This window comes from Carassius gibelio, chromosome B10 (assembly GCF_023724105.1).
Source record: "Carassius gibelio isolate Cgi1373 ecotype wild population from Czech Republic chromosome B10, carGib1.2-hapl.c, whole genome shotgun sequence".
NCBI lineage: Eukaryota > Metazoa > Chordata > Actinopteri > Cypriniformes > Cyprinidae > Carassius > Carassius gibelio.
Genome location: NC_068405.1, coordinates 24,842,287 through 24,863,918, shown reverse-complemented (window position 1 = coordinate 24,863,918; position 21,632 = coordinate 24,842,287). Strand labels below are relative to the sequence as shown.

The 21,632-nt window shown below is 34.7% G+C and overlaps 1 protein-coding gene across 1 annotated transcript; it reads left to right on the top strand.

The window, feature by feature from the left end:
- Positions 1-270: 270 nt before the first annotated feature.
- opn4xa (opsin 4xa) lies at positions 271-21,441 on the top strand. Its single transcript, XM_052566790.1, has 9 exons — positions 271-419; positions 5,921-6,054; positions 6,717-6,920; positions 9,701-9,872; positions 11,111-11,272; positions 13,956-14,063; positions 14,147-14,321; positions 17,648-17,803; positions 19,244-21,441. Exons 1-9 carry the CDS (start codon positions 274-276, stop codon positions 19,565-19,567), a joined length of 1,581 nt encoding a protein of 526 aa, XP_052422750.1. The 5' UTR covers positions 271-273; the 3' UTR covers positions 19,568-21,441.
- Positions 21,442-21,632: the final 191 nt, after the last annotated feature.

Genomic DNA, 21,632 nt, shown 5'->3' with positions numbered 1-21,632 from the left:
TCTTTGTGCTGCAGGTGTTATTGCTTTGCCTGTATTTCTGGAGCTGGAGGCGGTTTTCGGTTGCAGGATGAGCGAGAGCTCAAACAGAGCATGTTCTTATTTGCCATAAGCCTCTTGAATCACATGCTGTGAACAAACCCCAAACACTGGTGTAACAACACTAAAGCAAGTTGGAAATGTATTAAGAGGAGATTCTTCTGGAGAAACTCTTTGGCTGGACTTTGAGAGGTCAGTGAAGTCAGATGGAGCTTTAATGAGCGTCTTCTGGCAGGTATGGAGGAGACGGTGGACATGAACCGAGGCTTCTTCAGGAAAGTGGACGTTCCCGATCATGCACACTACATAGTGGCCTTCTTCGTGGCTGTTATCGGGGCTGTAGGAGTGATTGGAAACCTGCTGGTCATGTATGCCTTCTTCAGGTAGGATCTCACGTCTCATCAACTTATACTAAGCGTTTACTGTTATGAAGCTGAGGCTCTTTTTGACAGTGTCTAAGTGAGCATTGCACATCAGTTTCTGGAGAAAAGTGTTTTATGTTAAGGGATGTATTTATTAAATAAAAAATACAGTAAATACAGTAAAAATTGTGTGAATCTGTGTTAAAGTGTAATGTATTTCTCTGATGCTCCGCTGTATTTTCAGCATCATTCCTCCAGTCTTCAGTGTCACATGATCTTCAGAAATCAGAATAATATGATCATTTACTGCTCAATAAACATTTCTGATTATTATCAGTGTTGAACACAGTTGTGCTGCACAATTTGTTTTTCAATAATCATGATTCTTTGATGAATAGAAAGTTAAAAAAAGAACAGCATTTATTTAAAATTGTTGTGATTATTTTAATGCATCCTTGCTGAGGCTATTAAAGGTGCTGTAGGGAACTTTTGTAAAAAAAATATTTTTTACATATTTATTAAACCTGTCATTATGTCCTGACAGTAGAATATAAGACAGATAATCTGTGAAAAAAATCAAGCTCCTCTTGCTCCTCCCAGTGCAGAAAGTCATGCGCTCCCGGTAAGAAACAACCGATCAGAGCTGCGGTCCGTAACTTTGTTTGTGTTCAAAATGTAGAAAAATTTATATAATAAGCGAGTACACCATGAATCCATTTTCCAAACCGTGTTTTAGCTTGTACTGAATCACTAGGGTGCACCTATAATAAGTGTTTATATTCGGACTATTTTAGATTGCTTCGGGGGTACCGCGGCGGAGTAACCCAGTACCTTTGTGATTCTTCATAGACATAAACAGAGAGAAGTAGTTCCGGCTACGATGTTCTTCCGCAAGACGCAAGCAGTTCTGTTTATTAACCGCTAGAGCGTCAAAAGTTCCCTACCGCAGCTTTAATAAAAAAAAAAATAAATAAAAATCTTGTTGAACCCAAACTTTCAAATTGTAGTATATTACGTTTTACACACACACAGACACACACACACAAATTCAAAATGAAGATATTTTTTCAATGTATAATGTTCCAAAATACTGCTCCAAATACTGTTACAAATAAATACAGCTCTTTTGAACTTTATATTTAACGAAGTAAAATGTATCACAGTTTCCACAAAAATATTATGTAACATTGATAATAATCAAAAATGTTTCTTGAGCAGCAAAACAGAATATTATTATGATTTCTGAAGATCATGTGACACTGAAGACTGGAGAAATGATTGGTTTGATCACAGAAATCAATTACATTTTAAGAGATATTCTCATAGAAAACATCTATTTTAAATTGTAATAATATTTAGCTATTTTTACTGTATTTTCTATCAAATAAATGCAGCCTTGGTGAGCAGAAGAGACTTCTTTCAAAAACAGTAAAGTATCTTAATTAATACAAACTTCCCAGTGTAAAAATAATGTGGATGCTGATAATTTCATATTGAGATCAGATCTGAGCACAGTTTGAGCCACTTTTGAGATCTTTTGTAATTCCTTTTTCACAAAATCTCATTAAAAACTGATTTCAGGACACATTTTCCAGCATACAGACTACACTGAGGTTTGCGCAATCTGATGCTGTGAAATGTTTGGTCTTAATAACTCCTCAATCCTGCGTCACTGCAGTATGACTCACTGCTGATTTTGTCTTTCATTTTAATTACTCGTACTGCTGTTTGAAGTCTAGCAGTCTTGACATGGTTTTATACTGACAGATTTATTTTAGTCGTTGCTGAGAGGGACGGTTTGCCGTCAGTAATAGATGGTGACAGCAGACACACTGCAGGAGCATTTTCAGACATTAATAAACATGATAAAGTTTAAACGTTTCGATTAAACGTAAAAATTGTGAGTGGATGTAGAATTACGACATTCCTGTAAATAAAAGTATGAGATAAATTAAGGTTAAACAGGAGTAGTTAATTGCAGCGTGAACTAATTGTCTTTCATCAACTACATTTTTTCACAAACAAATACTCAGTGATTTTGTCAATATTGATTTTATGCAACAGTGAAATAAAGTTAACGTGTTTTGTGCAGTTTCGCACTTTCTAACTGTTTAGAGCAGTGTTTCGTTACTGAAATTAATTTTGTACAAATGGCTTGAGTCAATGATTCAGTCACCTGCTTGGTTTCTGAAAGAATCATCTGTTTGAGTGAATCTTGAATCAATGATTCAGTGACTCATTCGTAAGGACTTGCTTTGTTTCTGAATGAATCATCTGTTTGAGTGAATCTTGAATCAATGATTCAGTGACTCATTCGTAAGGACTTGCTTTGTTTCTGAATGAATCATCTGTTTGAGTGAATCTTGAATCAATGATTCAGTGACTCATTCGTAAGGACTTGCTTTGTTTCTGAATGAATCATCTGTTTGAGTGAATCTTGAATCAATGATTCAGTGACTCATTCGTAAGGACTTGCTTTGTTTCTGAATGAATCATCTGTTTGAGTGAATCTCGAATCAATGATTCAGTGACTCATTCGTAAGGACTTGCTTTGTTTCTGAATGAATCATCTGTTTGAGTGAATCTTGAATCAATGATTCAGTGACTCATTCGTAAGGACTTGCTTTGTTTCTGAATGAATCAGCCCTTCCAACTAACTGGTTGAGTGAGTTATTCAATGACTCACTCATTAAAACACTGCTGCATATTAGATATTTAGAGTATCATAAAAAAATATTTGTATCATTTCATATTTCAGTTGGATATTTATTAAAAAAATAAATAAATAAATTATGTGTGTGTTGCATGTTTAAATTCACTCATATTAACAGGTTAATCATATATTTTACAGGCGTATATAATGAATTTTGAGTTTTTATAGAACTGCTTAATTGTTTTAAAATCTAAGCTAGACTAAAACAATTCATGAGTAAAACATGACTAAGTGGCATTTTAGTGTAAAGACTAGGATCAAAAACAAACCAAAATGTGCTGTGAAATGAAGATTCGGTTTATTGTGGATACACTCTATGCGATGCATTCAGTCTAAATCCTCCAGGGCCGATGACACACTTTTTGCATTTGTTCAGCTCTCACTCTCAAAGAGCACCGCTCTTCTCAGTCCCACAACACTTTCTTATCGATCACAGCCCTAAAGACACAACACACACGCTTACGAGTGCTAAAGATCTGTCTTTTCAATCTTGAATCTGAATCTTGAGTAATGCATTTATATTTAAATGCATTACTCTATATGCAATATATGCAATGTTTATTTCAACGTTTAATTAAAAGTTAGTTCTGTTAACATTAGTTGATGCACTGTGAACTTGCATGAACAAACAATCAATATCTAGTTAACAAATACTTAAAAAATATTGCTCATTGTCAGTTTATGTTAGATATTGCATTAACTAATGAGATAAAACTGTAAAATGTTACTGACATTTTAAAGTTGACAAACAATAAATCACTGTATTTCTATAAACTAGCATTAACCAATATTAATAAAACCTCTGCAATACATTGATTATTGTTAGTTTGGTAATTCATCAACTAATGTCAACAAATGAGATCATATTGTAATGTTTTTTTTTTCTAAGTTATGTCTTCTAGAAGCTGCTGTTAGCATTGGCCCATTAACAATATGATTGCATAATGTAATGAAATGTAGCCATGCAGTTATGTAACATAATGCACATTGACTGTAAACTAAGCAAAATGCTTTTGACCGTAATTAATCAGATGCACATGAAGGCCTTTAGGGTTTGGGAGTTTGTGGTGATCGTGTGGAAGTGGAAAATAAACCATCAGCTTCTCAGTGGTCAATGACAAGAGACAGAAACAAAGCCACGGACAACCTGTTTAATTCAACAGACCCGCTGTACAACACAAGAATCAATGTCTGACCTCTTTAAAAAAGCCTCTCATTTATTCTAGCGCTCATCTCCTTAAACTTTACTGTGTGCTGGAGAGAACTTAACAAGCTCATAACATTTCTGATTTACAACCACAGTGATTATATAAAGGCTGATGGGTAACAGTGGCCGAACTTTAGGGTTTAGGTGATGCAAATGCAACGACGAATAAAAGTCATACCATAAAAACCCTAGTAGCCAGTAGGCAGCAAAGTTCCTCGAGACAGGAACTTCAACATTGTCTAATATATGCAACAAAGTCACAATCCATCTCTGTCCCAGATTATTTCTGGTGTTACCTAATGACTAAACATGACTGCTGTTAATCAGATAAGAACATACTCTTGTCATGCTGCAGGATTTAGGATGCTGACTGAGAATCACAACTCGTCCTCGTGTCTCTCTGGAGGTCGTCTGTCAGCTGAGAGCTTTCTAGGAAAGGCCGTGTTGTTCCCGTGAAGTGTTGATGTCTCCTGAAGCTCTAACGCTTGATGGACGGGGATAAGGGTTTCAGATGGGGGACGTTCAATCAGAGGAAATTGTGTGAACTGTGACTGTAGGATTAATGAGATGATGTGCAATCACTGTGATTGTTGTGTGACGAATCACCTCAGATGCCATGTGTTGAATCAATAAATTTAACACCATCAACGCTTGTAGAAGCTTCTAGCACTGTTCTAACCCTATGAAGACTTTGCTGTGTCACACACAATCTACTGCACGTCTTCTGTCGTCTGATTGATAGTTTAAAGTTGTAGTAAAAGCTCTTTTAGTGTAATCAGCTTCAGATGGAGCTTCTGGTGTCAAATCTCTCCTGATTGTGATCAAGTAAAGGTGAGAATAAGGTCAGTAATATCTCCAGATGAACTCTTACTGGACTGAAGCAGCTCAGCTTCACTTGATTCTCCATCAATCATGTTTCAGAGTCTCTTTTGAGGAGCGTTTGTTTCCAGAAGCTTTACTTTCACTGTTCCTCAGCGGAGGAATGATCTTCACAAGCCTCCAGAACATCTCACATCTTCTGAGGAGCCTTGATTTTCTTCAGCTCTCGATCACTGTGTTATATGTGCGGATCATTTACATCTCATCTCATCACTGGAGATACTGTATAGCGTGATATTCAGATCAGTTTATATCAGTATCCGCTCATTGATTTACATTAAAAGCACCAGATAAAATGTATTTATTTATTGTCTCTGAATGAAGATGAGCTGTTTTTCCTCCATATCAGGCTATATGAGCCATAAGCCTTAAAGTTTAATTGATAAAATATGATACTCAATAAAGAAATAAATAAAAACATAAAAAAAAATTGTCTAAAGATTCAACAAACTCTTTCATTTCAATTTGATAATGCAACTTGCAAAATGCATTCTTTACCTAATTATATACAGTAGAGATATATTCCAGTTACCACTGCCTGCATACTTTGATCATATGAAAGTGAAAATAATTGTGTGAATTATCTGTGCATTAAAGGTTTAAATGAGTGTGAGTTGACGCATTGTTTGGTTAGCTGACGTTTTGAGGAAATGGCAATTGCTTTACATCTACTCTGAGCTTCTGTAACTGTGACTGTGACTGAAGCTGCTTTTTGTGTTTCAGTAACAAGAAACTACGGACGCCTCCGAACTACTTCATCATGAATCTGGCAGTGAGCGACTTCCTCATGGCCATCACTCAGTCGCCCATCTTCTTTGTCAACTGCATGTACAAGGAATGGGTGTTTGGTGAAATGGGTACCTAATTTGCCCTCCTCCACATCTAGACACTTACTCAGTTACTTAAACCCAGTAGAATCATAACACAAACCATTGACAGAACTGTTAATGTTAAGCTGTTCCGAGATCTATGTTATTGGAGGATGTGTCAGTTCTTCAGCTTGATCGAGGGAAACATTTACGTTTAGCTAAGTTGGCTCTGATAGCACCAAAGAGATCTATAGCTTTAAAATGGAAATTGGAGGAACTTTCCGGTAACACTTTATACAATACGGTGACAATGCGTAATAATTAATGTGTAACCCATAAAGAACTTAACCATTTATAAATGATTACTTAGAAATTTCCTGTTGAAAAAAATAGTTTAATCTGTAAAAAAAAGTCTTGTGGGGCATACATGAATAATTTGGATGTTACATTGACTGAAATGCAGATGTGACAATGTAACCCTTCTTTGCGCTCTTTGTTTATTATTATTATTGTTATTTATGTATTTATTTTTATAATTTAATAATATAATTTTTATAAATTCTGTCTAGTGAGGGCGGGATAGGTTAGAAAATAATGTTTACTTGTATATTGAACTGACTCTGTAAATTGTTGATGTGAGATTAATATATATCTTGATTAAAAAAATGATGCTTACTCTGTTTCCACATTACACATCTGCTTCTACGCAGGTTGTAAGATGTATGCCTTCTGTGGCGCTCTGTTTGGAATCACATCCATGATCAACCTCCTGGCCATTTCCATCGACCGCTACATCGTGATCACCAAACCCCTGCAGGCCATCCGCTGGACGTCTGGACGCCGGACGCTCATTATCATCCTCCTGGTCTGGATCTACTCTCTCTGCTGGAGTCTGGCACCCCTTGTGGGATGGAGTGAGTTTAGTGTTCATTTTGTCATCTATTTTTGTCAGATTAATCTTAGACCCTGGTTTTTATAATATTTAGGCAACCTTATCCTATTTAGTTTTTTTAGTCATTTAGTCTAGTTTTTATCAAAGAAAACCTAAAGTAATTGAGTCCTTTTAGTAAAATAAAATATGATTGCAGTCTAGTTTTAGCCAAAGAAAATGTATTTTTGTCTAGTTTTTGTAAAAGGAAATCTGAAGTATTTTAGTCGTTTTAGCCAAATAAAATATAATTGTTAGTCTAGTTTTAGTCAAAGAAAATTTATTTTAGAATAGTTTTAGTCAAAGAAATCTGAAGTGTATTAGTCTAGTTTTAGTCAAATAAAATATGATTGTATTCAAAGACGATGTATTTTAGTCTAGTTTTAGTCTAATAAAATCTGAAGTATTTTAGTCTAGTTTTAGTCTAGATTTAGTCTAATAAAATCTGAAGTATTTTAGTCTAGTTTTTGTCTAATAAAATCTGAAGTATTTTAGTCTAGTTTTAGTCCAACAGTCTAGATTTAGTCTAGTTTAAGTCTAATAAAATCTGAAGTATTTTAGTCTAGTTTTAGTCTAATAAAATCTGAAGTATTTTAGTCTAGTTTTAGTCTAATAAAATCTGAAGTATTTTAGTCTAGTTTTAGTCTAATAAAATCTGAAGTATTTTAGTCTAGTTTTAGTCTAATAAAATCTGAAGTATTTTAGTCTAGTTTTAGTCTAATAAAATCTGAAGTATTTTAATCTAGTTTTAGTCTAATAAAATCTGAAGTATTTTAGTCTAGTTTTAGTCTAATAAAATCTGAAGTATTTTAGTCTAGTTTTAGTCTTATAAAATCTGAAGTATTTTAGTCTAGTTTTAGTCCAACAAAATCTGAAGTATTTTAGTCTAGTTTTAGTCTTATAAAATCTGAAGTATTTTAATCTAGTTTTAGTCTTATAAAATCTGAAGTATTTTAATCTAGTTTTAGTCTTATAAAATCTGAAGTATTTTAGTCTAGTTTTAGTCTAATAAAATCTGAAGTGTTTTAGTCTAGTTTTAGTCTAATAAAATCTGAAGTATTTTAATCTAGTTTTAGTCTTATAAAATCTGAAGTATTTTAATCTAGTTTTAGTCTTATAAAATCTGAAGTATTTTAGTCTAGTTTTAGTCTTATAAAATCTGAAGTATTTTAATCTAGTTTTAGTCTTATAAAATCTGAAGTATTTTAGTCTAGTTTTAGTCCAACAAAATCTGAAGTATTTTAGTCTAGTTTTAGTCTAATAAAATCTGAAGTATTTTAATCTAGTTTTAGTCCAACAAAATCTGAAGTATTTTAATCTAGTTTTAGTCTTATAAAATCTGAAGTATTTTAGTCTAGTTTTAGTCCAACAAAATCTGAAGTATTTTAGTCTAGTTTTAGTCTAATAAAATCTGAAGTATTTTAATCTAGTTTTAGTCTTATAAAATCTGAAGTATTTTAATCTAGTTTTAGTCTTATAAAATCTGAAGTATTTTAGTCTAGTTTTAGTCTAATAAAATCTGAAGTGTTTTAGTCTAGTTTTAGTCCAACAAAATCTGAAGTATTTTAGTCTAGTTTTAGTCTAATAAAATCTAAACTATTTAGTCTAGTTTTAGTCAAATAAAATCTGAAGTATTTTAATCTAGTTTTAGTCTAATAAAATCTGAAGTATTTTAGTCTAGTTTTAGTCCAACAAAATCTGATGTATTTTAGTCTAGTTTTAGTCTAATAAAATCTGAAGTATTTTAGTCTAGTTTTAGTCCAACAGTCTAGATTTAGTCTAATAAAATCTGAAGTATTTTAGTCTAGTTTTAGTCCAACAAAATTTGAAGTATTTTAGTCTAGTTTTAGTCTAATAAAATCTGAAGTATTTTAGTCTAGTTTTAGTCCAACAAAATTTGAAGTATTTTAGTCTAGTTTTAGTCTAATAAAATCTGAAGTATTTTAGTCTAGTTTTAGTATAATAAAATCTGAAGTATTTTAGTCTAGTTTTAGTATAATAAAATCTGAAGTATTTTAGTCTAGTTTTAGTCTAATAAAATCTGAACTATTTTAGTCTAGTTTTAGTCTAATAAAATCTGAAGTATTTTAGTCTAGTTTTAGTCTAATAAAATCTTTTAATCAGTATCTGTGTAATCAAGTCGATGATATCACTGGATATAAAGTGTCCCCAACTAAACAAGCCAGAGGAGCTCCATCAGTGACGGAATGAAGAACAAAAAAACAGTAGAAACCAGGCTCAGTTGGGGGCCAGCTCTTTTAGTCTTGGTCTTACTTAAATGTACATTTTAGTTATTATCATATTCAGTCAACCTTGTCATGTTTTAGTCAACAAATTGTCTAAACATTATAGTCTAGTTTCAGTCAATCAAATCTTGGTCACATTTTTGTCATGCTGTGTAATTGGTTGAACTGATAAAAAAATTATTTTTGCTCAAAATTATAATCATAATGATTGTCATTTGAGAAATGTACCTTTGCATTTTAGGTATTGCGCTTTCACCAGTAAGCACAAATCAATAAAATATAAACTAATACTTATGCTTTATTTTACGTCATCAGTTACATTCCTATTAGTAATTCCAATTTGCAGTAGCCTCTGTTTCTCTATTAAGGCAACATTGGTTGAGTAAGTGCATTTATTCCATTAATGAAACTGACACTAGGTGCAACATATTTCCTTTGCCTTTGAATGAAATAACATAATCTAGTATTAATATATGAATTCACAATTATTCAGTTATTTGACTCAGTTTTTCTTGGACAGGTTCCTATATCCCAGAAGGCCTCATGACGTCCTGCACGTGGGACTATGTGACGTCCACGCCGGCGAACAAGAGCTACACTTTGATGCTCTGCTGCTTTGTGTTCTTCATCCCTCTTGGAATCATCTCTTACTGCTACTTCTTCATGTTCCTCGCCATCCGGAAAGCAAGCAGGTACAGTGTCAACCAGGTTCCTACATGCTTTCCATTTCAACATCTGTAGATTTTCACTTTATTTGAGGGATGTATTTAAAATTCTTTTACATGTATACTAAATACTGACTAGTTTGTTGCCAAATAATTGTTGGAAAATTGTAGCTACATCAGTAACTGTAGCCAGTGTTATTTTATTATCATTGATTTACTACTTTAGTTTAATAATTAATAATTACGTTAAGTAATTTTGTTGGGTGATTTTGTCATTTTTTTTACTGTACTTCAACTTGATGAAAAGTCACTCAATGAAAATGAGTTATTGTATATATTGTATGTATGTATGTATCTATATATATATATATCACATATTATTTACATTATACAGTACATTGAACGCACATTATATATGTAATTTACATAAATTTATTTTAAATTCGTTTTTTTAATAATATTTAGCATTCTTAATATTAATATATTAATATTTAAGATTCTCACTGATTACATGTATTTAGAAAACATTATTTTATTTTAATATTTAATATTCTGTCCAATCTTATAATGTTTGCTCTAAACACACACACACACACACACACACACACACACACACACAAACACACACACTCACACACTCACACACTCAAACACACAATACCCTAAAGTATCGATCCATATACTGTAGCATAATTTGACATTATTTAAGGTATGTCGTCTGTAAATAATGTTATGTTCTAAACTATCTGTTGTAAATATTGAGCCTATTTCTATTGAAATTAAGTTTATTGGTATAGCACTTTTCCCAAACACAAATCATTCCAAAGCAGCTTTACAGAAAATGTTTCTATTTAAAAAAAAATAATAATGTGTGTGTGTTTGTGTGTGTGTGTGTGTGTGTGTGTGTGTGTGTGTGTTGCACCCTCAGATTCCAGATTTTCTAAATATTGTCCTATCCTAACAAACCATACATCAATGGAAAGATTATTTTTTCAGCTTTTAGATAGAAAAATGTACCCTTATGTCTGGTTTTGTGCTTCAGGGTTACAAATAAAAAACAAAAACAGAATAGAGGATATTTAAATATTTGTCCATTTGCTGTTTTTTTTTTTTTTGTTTTTTGTTTTTACTGCACAAGCCGATTGGGATCAAGAACGTCATGATAAACAATCAGGACAGGTCATGGCAGGACGTCTGGTCACCCTAACTGGGGTGTCCCCATGCTGTACATCAGAGTCCCATCATTGATCTTCTTGTGTGTTCAGAGATCTGGAGAAGCTGGGCAGTCATGTGAGGAAGACAGCGCTCATCCAGCAGCAGTCCATAAAGACCGAGTGGAAGCTGGCCAAGATTGCGTTTGTGGTCATCATTGTGTTCGTTCTGTCCTGGTCTCCTTACGCCTGCGTCACTCTCATCGCCTGGGCAGGGTACAGTAACGATCAATAACCATGTTTCCCTCCACAGTTATGAATTAAACTTATGCGCAAAATTGGAATATCGCATAAAGCATTTGCGAATAAATCACCATTTCCATCCAGTCAGTCTTGTTTTCTAGTACAAATATCTAAACATTCTTGAATCAAGAAGAATTTACTGTACCAGTTAAAAAATATATATAAAATAATATTTTTATTATTCAGTAAAAGTGTTTCCATAATTGTCTATGCACATGTTTCCTTATTGGATAAGAAATGTATCCTACTTAGTTAAGCGCATTAAATATTTATACATATTTTTTTTAATTTATGCATATCTTGGCGTTTCCATCCCGGGTCTTTTTATGCCACATCTTAAAATGTGTATAAAAATAGGTTGATGGAAACACGAAGATGTGCCATTGGGATCTACTTGAAATGAGTTTTGTGTCCTTGGTTTGACTGTTGGTTAGTTGTTTTCCAGTGCATTGTGCATAGAATTAAATACAGATGTGTAATTAATATTTTGACAGATTTGGATGCTCTGCAGTGAATGGGTGCCGTCAGAATGAGAGTCTGATAAAAACATCACAATAATCCACAGCACTCCAGTCCATCAGTGAACATCTGGAGAAGACGAAAGATGAAACACATCCAGCATTAAGATGATTTTAACTCAAACACATAGAGTCTATAATCCAGAATAACACTTCCTCCAGTGAAAAAGTGTTCTGTTCTGAATCAGGAGAGAAATCTGCACAGATCAAGCAGCGTTTAAACAGATCCAAACTAATCTGTGAGAGACAACAGGAGATGCACTTTCTCACTGGAGGAAGTGTTATTCTGGATTATAGACTCTATGTGTTTGAGTTAAAATCATCTTAATGCTGGATGTGTTTCAGGTTTTGTCTTCTCCAGATGTTCACTGATGGACTGGAGTGCTGTGGATTATTGGGATGTTTTTATCAGACTCTCATTCTGACGGCACCCATTCACTGCAGAGCATCCACTGATGATGAGACACAGATGCAATGCTGCATGTTTACCTCAGTAGTCCCATTCAGCAACTACCTTATTCAAAACAAGTTAAAAGTATAAATAAATGAAATATCTTGAGTTTGTGCTCACCACAGATCTTATTTCAGGCAACCGACAACCCGTTCAAAAAACCCATGATGATGGAAGTCAAAAATCTATTTAAAGTACACACATTTGTGTTTAGCAGTCTGGAGCTAAATTCTGATGTCCAGTTTGCCGTAGATCATCTAACCTCTCGAAGAAGTGTTCAGATTCACTTGTAGTCTGTCAGAGGGAGTCCAGCCGCGCAGAAGATCTGAGACTTTCTCAGAATACCAGGGTGAAGAGACGTCCTTTTATAGAAGTACTGTCCGCAGAAGACAGTGTTTTTCAGCTGAATTAAAGTCTGCTGGGTTCACCGAGGCGATGAGGACTGCGTAGGGCGAAGCAGCTTGATGCTAACACCTCTGCGTTAGCGTCAGAGTTCAGTGTTCTGGAGGATAGGCATAATCAGGCATGTGATTCCTTCCGCTCAGCTCACAACACCTCTAGGTCACTTCCATGTCATGTAAACAGCCTCTGCAGGGGTCAGCGGCTCCTCCTGACCGCTCACAAACATCTCCCTACAGTTTCTGTCTTGGGTCCTACTCGTACAAATACAAAGTATTTTATCTCCTTTTCCAGTTCAAATATCTAAACATTCTCAATTCAAAATAAAAGACTTCAGATGTTAAGAAAAAGTGCGTGTATCTGTCGGTTGGGTCAGAAAAATGATCGTGTTTTTCCTTCGGACTGAGTTTGTTTTTATGACCCCCATTAACAAAAATTAACTTGATTTATTTTTTAACCTTCTTAAAAAAAAAAATTCTTAACTTAAGACATTTTGCTTTTCAAATACAATATAACTAGATTTTTTGGACATCTGTACTGGAAAACAAGATAAAATACTAAATAACATTTCTGAAGTGTATCTAAACATTCTTAAAGCCAGATAGATTTAATTGAGAAACAAAAGGACTTCAGATATTAAGTCTTGTTTTCTGGAAAAATAAGTTATGAAAATTAAATGAGTTTATTTTTAAAACAATTTGGTAACACTTTATTATAGGGTCCAGTTCACACTAATAACTGGTTGCTTATTAGTATGTCTATTATTAACATATTGGCTGTTTATTAGTTTTTTTATAAAGTACATATAATGCATGACATCCATAATCCTACCCAAAAACGTAACATCTACCTTATAAACTATTAATAAGCAGCAAATAAGGAGTTAATTGAGGGAAAAGTCATAGTTAATGGTTAGTTAATAGTGAGAATTGGACCCTAAAATAAAGTGTGATCAAAAATGTATTTGTCTATGCGGTCAGAAAAAGAATCTTGTTTTCCCCTTGAATTAATTTGTTTCTCTGACCTATTGAAAAATATTTGTATTGTCACTTCATTTTGATCTTTAAATATTTGCGTCATTTTGCTTCTCAAGTAAATGCATCTTGATTTTTGGGGATATTTGTACTGGAAAACAAGATTAATTCAGTTACTTAGTTTTGATGCACACCAGGACCGCAAACGTTTCCTTATAATGCTTGCAGAAAAGACCAGCAAGAGTTTCTGCGAGGCAGGGATGTGTTATTTCTATAGCTGAATATGTACTTTGGTTATTATTTTCATGTTTCAGGTACAGCCACGTTCTCACGCCGTACTCCAAGGCAGTTCCTGCAGTGATTGCCAAAGCATCAGCCATCTACAATCCCTTCATCTACGCCATCATACGCTCCAAGTACAGGTTTGTTCGGGTGCAGTCGCCTTAGCAGCTTCACGATACGGAGACAATACGTGACGCAGTGTGTATTTCTGACTGATCCACAGAGACACGCTGGCGGAGAAGGTGCCATGTCTGCATTTTCTCTCCCAGTCGTCACGGAAAGACTGCATCTCAGTGTCCAACAGCGAGTCTTCCTTCAAGGAGCCCATGCTCAGCCGACAGTCATCAGGGTCAAAGGTCAAATTCCAGCGAGTCTCCTCAATGTCCACCGCAGACACAGTGAGTATTTTACTATGAGGAGGCTTTTGAATGTGATGGTTTGTATTTATTATGGAATCCAGTACTAAATCAAGGAGATGATGTTATTGTTATTATTTTGAAAAATGTAAGTGACCAGGTGTAAGTGGTGGCTAAAGTAGTTTATGCTATTTGTGCAAAAACAGAAATGTTAATATTGACTGTGCATTTTAATGTTTTTTTTTTTTTTTTTTGGTTAGTTGCTCTGATTTTACCAGCATGAGAACTATTTCAAGAACAGGCTGAAAGAAAAGCAAATGCTCTCGAACGGACTCAAATGATTCATGCTAGAACTCGAATTGATTAAAATGATTCGCAAACCCACTTTGAACTCCCGAATTGACTCAAATGATTCGCGAACCGCTCCGAGCTCCCGAACTGATTCGCGAACACGCTAAGAACTCCAGAACTGACTTAAATGATTCGCGAACCACAAACTGATTAAAATGTTCCGCGAACCCGCTTTGAACTCCCAAACTGATTCAAATAATTCGCGATCCCCAAATTGACTCAAATGATTCGCGACCCCGCTCCAAAATCCCGAACTGATTCAAATGATTCGCGATCCCGCTCCGAACTCCCGAACTGATTCAAATGATTCGCGATCCCCAAACTGACTCAAATGATTCGCGAACCCGCTCCGAACTCCCGAACTGATTAAAATGAGTCGCGATCCCGCTCCGAATTCCCGAACTGATTCAAATGATTCGCGATCCCCAAATTGACTCAAATGATTCGCGACCCCGCTCTGAACTCCCGAACTGATTCAAATGATTCGCGATCCCGCTCCAAACACACAAGAACTCTTTGACCACAGCTGCTGTGATTCAAAAGCTCTTGCAGCAGCTCAACACTGGTTTTCTCTGAGGTGGTGGGATCACATCAGATTGTGGCTAATCTTGCAGATCATGACTTATATCTACTCTTCCTCTCCCTGCAGTTTGGTAATATAAAGATTCCTCCTTTGAACTCCCACCTCTCCTGTGGGTTTTATTGTTCTGGGTCTGAATTTGGGCTCCTGGGGTCTCAAAAAAAGAAACATTTTCAATCTCCAAGGTAAACGTTATGACAACACCAGTGTTGTGCTAGTTACTAAGAAATATGCATTAGCTTATGTTAAAAGTAACTTTTTAGTTATTTTTTTAAAGAACTTTCTTTAATGTTCCCATTAATGCGCTTTTTATGCGTTATGGTCTATACAAACACAAGGTTAAACAGAAAGTAATTTATACACTATTACACTATTTTGATTAAGTCAGACCAGCACAAACTGAATATTGTATATCACAAGGATTTCTGAAATAAATAACAAAACACCTGAATAATATATTGAGAATGAAAAACTAAAGTGGCTTCTGCATCATAAAAGCTGTTGTGTTGAGCTCTTAAAAATGTTCCTTTCACAGCTTAAGTATGAAAACTATCAACAATGGACAACATAACACAAAACATTTTGAAATAAATAAATGAAAGCAATCTGAATTATTCAGAATCAATTTCGAGAAACATACATACATATATAATATAAATGCTGTTTAAAATGAAATGTAAAGTGAAATGTTCTCATGGAGCTGACTGAAAGCCGGTGACTCCACAGTAGAGACAGCTGCATGTTTTCAACAATGTTTCACCTGTATGAGAAAAACATACAGAGAATCACTTAAGACACTTTGCTGTAGACCCATTCCACATAATAATATTCATTAAAACTGTATGTTAACACGTAGGAGCTTGCTGCATGAATCCGTGAGTAGGCTACAGTTTACAAATCCATGGGAACGGATTGCGAAAGTGTGCGCGCAGATTATGAATTCGTGGGTACAGATTAAAAAACCGAGGGTACGGTTTACAAAATCTGAGCCCACAGATTGGAAATTCGTGGGCTAGGATAGGACATTTGAACCAGAAAGACACAGCTTATATTTGACTAAAAGTTTTTGTCTTTATGCACAACTAAAGTGAAATAATGAGCGTATTTCCACTTTGAGAAACTCTTGTTGCTCTCGCCTTGACTCGCCATGACTGCCGCACATACTTGAATAAACGGAGACACGCCCACAGTGCGTCTTCGTGTTTACACTGGTTGGCATCCACCAATCCTAATGCGTCGCTGCTGCAAACAGGTTAGGCTGCACTTCAGTCAAAATGTATTTATTTTTTTTAAAAAGTAACGGACAATGCACCTTATGGTAACGGTAACAGAGTTAATTTATTTAAAAAGTAATGCATTACAGTATTAGTAACTGTCAAATGGAACTGCGTTACAGTAAAGCGTTACTGCCCAAAACTGATTTTATCTGTCTACATATTCTTTTTAAACAGGCAAGATGTGTCTGTGTTGATATGCAGTTCATGTTCTGGGATTATAGGCCTGTTATTTTAATTTATCTTAATTCATATATTTTCTACTATGTGATTGTTTGCTAAAGTTACTTGTTGTTTGCTACATGCTGGAATATACTATATGACTTTGCACTGATTTTTAGTCATGTTTTCACTCTTGTTTCTGAAAATCAGAAGCAGATTCTGAGTGGTCAGACAAGACAGATTTCACAGAAAACAGCATTGTGTATGAGGGGCAAAGATTATTTTAAAATGTAAGACTATGATTCTATCCAGTTTTACCTCTGTAAATCTGTTGTATGTTTTGGGTGACAAGAAGTTTTGAGAACTTTTGATAATTTGATAATGCGTTGTGGAGAAATTCACTCCTTATCTGAATCTTTACATACTGTATGTGGACACTAAAGTTGCGGTTTAATGAATAATCTTTAAAAAAATATTTAAAGAACTGCAAAATCTGGCAGTATGAAAGTGTAGATAATTGTATTTTATAATTTTAACTGCATGTCAGCTGTTACTCTGTGTTTGCCAAGTTACTTTTGCACAGATTTCTGCCCCCCTTTTTGAAGTATGAACTCTCTAAAAATAAAAAAAATCCCACTATTTAGGTTAAAAACTTAAGTTCATTTGCTGCAAATATCATAAAATTGGCTTTACAAGTCATTTCAACAAATAAGATTAAAATTAAATCTCTTATAACTTAAAAGATGAAGCTGAAATTGGTTTAATTTGATAAGTTAAAGTGAAAACATATGTTCATATCTGCAGATTTTGGCCATTTGGTGATTACATATTTTGCATAAAACTGTGTACTAGTCGATGATAGACACACAATAATTTTTAAGCTTCAGATTTTAATTCTATCCATTTGAAGGAAATCAAACATGAAACAATCAAACATAGTAAAAAATGGCAGGACTTTTATGTCAAATGTGTCAGTATACATTATATTGCATGTGCTCTAGGTCTGGAGTGATGTAGAATTAGATCCTGTGGACCAAAGGACTCTCCGAAACTCACATTCAGCCAATCTACTGAGAGATGAAGAATGGAAGACACAAACTAAACAGGGCAAGATGAAGAACAGGAGGCGACAGGGGAAAAAACACAGTGAAGAGAAGGTAAATCAAGTGCTTTGCAAGCAGTAAACATCATTATTTTTAGATCATTATTACCCATGGATTCTCAGGAAACTCATTATATGAAAAAAAAAAAACAACTTCACTGAAATGTTTAGTGTGGGAACCAAAAATGGTTCTTCAGTGGCATCACAGCATAAACCCACTTTTGCAACATTTATTTTTAGGAGTGTATGTGTGTTAAAGGTATTTTATGGAACCATCAATGGCCATAAAATCGCTTTTACTTTTCTAACAAGACTCAGTCTAACAAGTAAAATGTGTAGGTTACAAGTTTTTCACAATAACACAAATAGAATAAATCAGTTACTTATTAGAATGATCTCCTCTGCTGGAACAAGCCGTGTGTCGCATTGCATTCTTCTTCTGAGGTAAATACAAAGCTCATTCCTCACAGCGCGTCTTCTTCCAAAAACCAAAAGCTGCTGAGATGAACTTGATGAATCTTCATGCTTTGTTAACAGAGGTGATGTGGGGGTTTAAATGTTTGTGCATCTCATGGATATTTAGAAATCAACTCGTGTGCGTGATCACATTACAGATAATGAACTCAGATGGGAAAGACTGTAGATAATGTTGGTTTCATACAGATTACAGAGAATATTTGTTTTACATAACACATTTAAAATAGACACTTCAAGCTTTCTATAAATATCTATCTGGTGTCTGTGTGTCAAGTATTCGCTGAATATAAGTTTATTTTAGTGACACGTTTCAAAAGGTTAGTGGAGACCAAGACAGCTGAAAATGCACCCTGTTTATTTTCTTTATTTTACAAAAGCACAATATTTTGTTGATATTGTGAGTGACTGCACAAATAAAAGTAGACCCGCTAAAGATTCAAATTATATATTACTCTCATGTGGACGATCAAAAATAACAAAGCATTTTAAGTTCTTTGCACAGTCATCAGGAAAAATGCAAGTAATTACGTTGGCGCCACAGTCGACCCCAGAAGCTTCAGCCAGTTTTAAAAGGGAGTTGTGCAAGTGTGTTTATTCCTGTCATTCCAGTGACAAATAAATAAAAAATTAAGTAAATAAAGTATTTGTCCCTGTTTTATTTATGTGATGTCACAGCTTGCAGATGATTGCTATGCAAAAGCTGAGCATGTTTGTGACTCTTTAGCACGGCCTATATGTTCTCAAAATTACCACGAGGTTGGCAAAAACTATGTGTGTTTTGTTCCCTTTAAAAACAAAGGTTCTTTATTGGGGTTGATGGTTTATGATAGTTGAAAAAGCATCTTTAAATATTATTCTTTACAGAAATGTTTAATGAAATGTTCTTTGAGGAACCCCAAAATGGTTCTTCTATGGCACCACTGTTAAAACCTATACCTGGAACCCTTATTTTTTAAGAATGCTAGGCTAGTTAAAGGCATCTGTCAAAAGCATAATTGTAAGTGTTTATCCATCACAGGCTGCAGTCACAGAGAGCGGCTCTTTGAACGACTGCGGACTTGACCTGGTGTCCGAGTCCGTCAACATGGCCACTGTTCCTCTTCTCATGGCCAAAAACACTCCTGGGGAGGAACAAGAGGAGAAGTGCAATGAGGAACAAGAGGACAGTAATTCTCTGAGCCCCCTGAGCAATGGTCTGGCTTTTTACGAAGACACGCAGGAGCCACAAATCATTATCATCCCCACATCAGAGCAGACCAGAGAAGACAAATTAATACTGGACCTCAAGAGCCTGAACTGCTCCAGTGAGCTTCTGGAGTCTGTGGAGAAATTCCTCTCCTGAGGCTGAACCAGAGACCCGGAGATCCTCTTCTGTACGTTTGTGTTTCACTGAAGACGCTTGGGAACCACAGTGTTCACATCAGTATTGTAGATGAACAAGCAATCGGACCACATTGCTTTGCTGCTAACAATGAATCGTAAGAACTAGTTATGATCTTATACTTTCACTCCTCAAATATGCTTCAACTTCACACTTCAGCTACAGTGTGTAGTGTAGAAGTAGCTGAAAGAGACACAACCACTGTGCACATTTGCCCTTTAATAAAGAGCGTTCTTACAAATATGCATCACAACCATCATAAAGACACTAAAAAACATGCTCAATTCATTTCTCAAAACTAAGGAATGTTCTGTGTTCAATACAAGTTGTGCTCTATTGACTCATTGTTGACTGTTGATTATAGAAAATAATTGGGAAAGCAGAAATTGCAGTTATTGCAATGCAAGTAAAAAAAAAAAAAGGAATTTTTTGCTGTTGTTAGAAGTGAATCACCCAGTAAAAACTTATTTTTTTTCTTTATGTTTATTATTTAAGATGTATTTTTTGCTTGTTATGCATTACTAATAGTTCATGTACGTATATTTTGCTGCATGCAAAGTTATTTTCTAATATCCTTGCATGCATCATAAAAAAGTTTCCCAATGTTTATTGATGTTTTGTGGTCAGGACACTAAAATAATTTGATATATAATATAACTTTAACACTGACAGCTTTGATACTGCAAGTGATTCCAGTAAGTAGGTTGTTTCAAAGCAGCAATAAACAGGAAAATAACAGTATTCATCAGTTATGAAATGACTAGAAGCAGCTCTACAGAAGACGATAGTATTATTACACCGCTCAGTTTAGATCCATGTTGATTCAATTCTCCTCTTGGACATCAGGTTGTGCCAGTCTTGTTTTGTGGGTGTTTTTATTCTGAATATTTGTGTACTGCTGTTGTAAGTGCTTTACGGTAACTTTTTACAAGTCAAATGATGAGACAAATTTTTTTGTGTTAATAGACATTACAGGACAAATAATTTTTGATAGATCTTAACTTATACTGGATCTCGAAAAGTTCTTTATGTTGATCCCAATACTGTAAAACACAGTAAAGCATGTTTAACTGCTCTATCCTAGATCTCTCAGCTTTATATTGTGTGCTTATTTCGGCTGTATGCACCTATTGTACATGTGACTCATCCCATCACCAAAAACAAATCCCGTGGCACCTGTATGTTCTCGAATCCTATTTTGTAGTAACCTATGCCAGAACATTCGAGTGGTTTGTGAGGAAAGATTTGTTCTAGTGTAAGATATAGTATAAAACAACAAAAAAGTGACCTGAATCTTCATCATGACTTCGATTTACATTTGCATTTATGCTCTTGGCAGATGCATCGACACCACTACAGCACTTCGCTCATATATTATGTTTGTTGAAGCCCTGATTTGCCATTTTCTCAAATGCTATTCGATGAAAATCCACATGGAGCGGACCAAGTGTTGTGTACATTCCCATAACGTTCTATGTTATCATAAGTATTCATATTAATTGTGAGGTTAAAAATGCAACTGAGCTTTATTGTTTCCTGTACAGTGAAACACTGCATTGCACTGATTGATATTAAATGCACAGTGAACAAAAATCCCATGATTCGGCTGCTACTGACAGTCTTAATCTCCAGGATTATTCCTCATTCATCTGGATCTTGGAGCATTAGTTAATGCAAACATTAGAGAGTATACTAGATAAGTATAAGTCAACCCTTTCTGTAAATTTACGTTATGGAAACAGCGGTCATATATTGGCATGTGATTTAGGTATAAATAACCATGCTTATTAACAAAATGCATTTAAACTTATCAATAAAGATGGTTGATTGAGTCAGGTCTGAGTTTTGGGACAGTTGATGCATTGACACAATATCTTAAATTCATTAATTGTGATTTGATGACTCGTATAGGTTTTTGTAAACATAAAATCACAAATTTTGTATTTTTTTTAAGCAAAAGTGAAGTTGATTAAGTAGCTGTTCCAGCGATTATTGCTTAAAGTTATTGTAAATCGTGTCATGGTAT

Coding starts and splice junctions, on each gene's coding strand:
- opn4xa (XM_052566790.1), top strand. CDS start 274: ATGGAGGAGACGGTGGACATGAACCGAGGCTTCTTCAGGAAAGTGGAC. Junction 11,273..13,955: donor ACTCTCATCGCCTGGGCAGG/GTACAGTAACGA, acceptor TTCATGTTTCAG/GTACAGCCACGTTCTCACGC. Junction 14,322..17,647: donor CAATGTCCACCGCAGACACA/GTGAGTATTTTA, acceptor CATGTGCTCTAG/GTCTGGAGTGATGTAGAATT.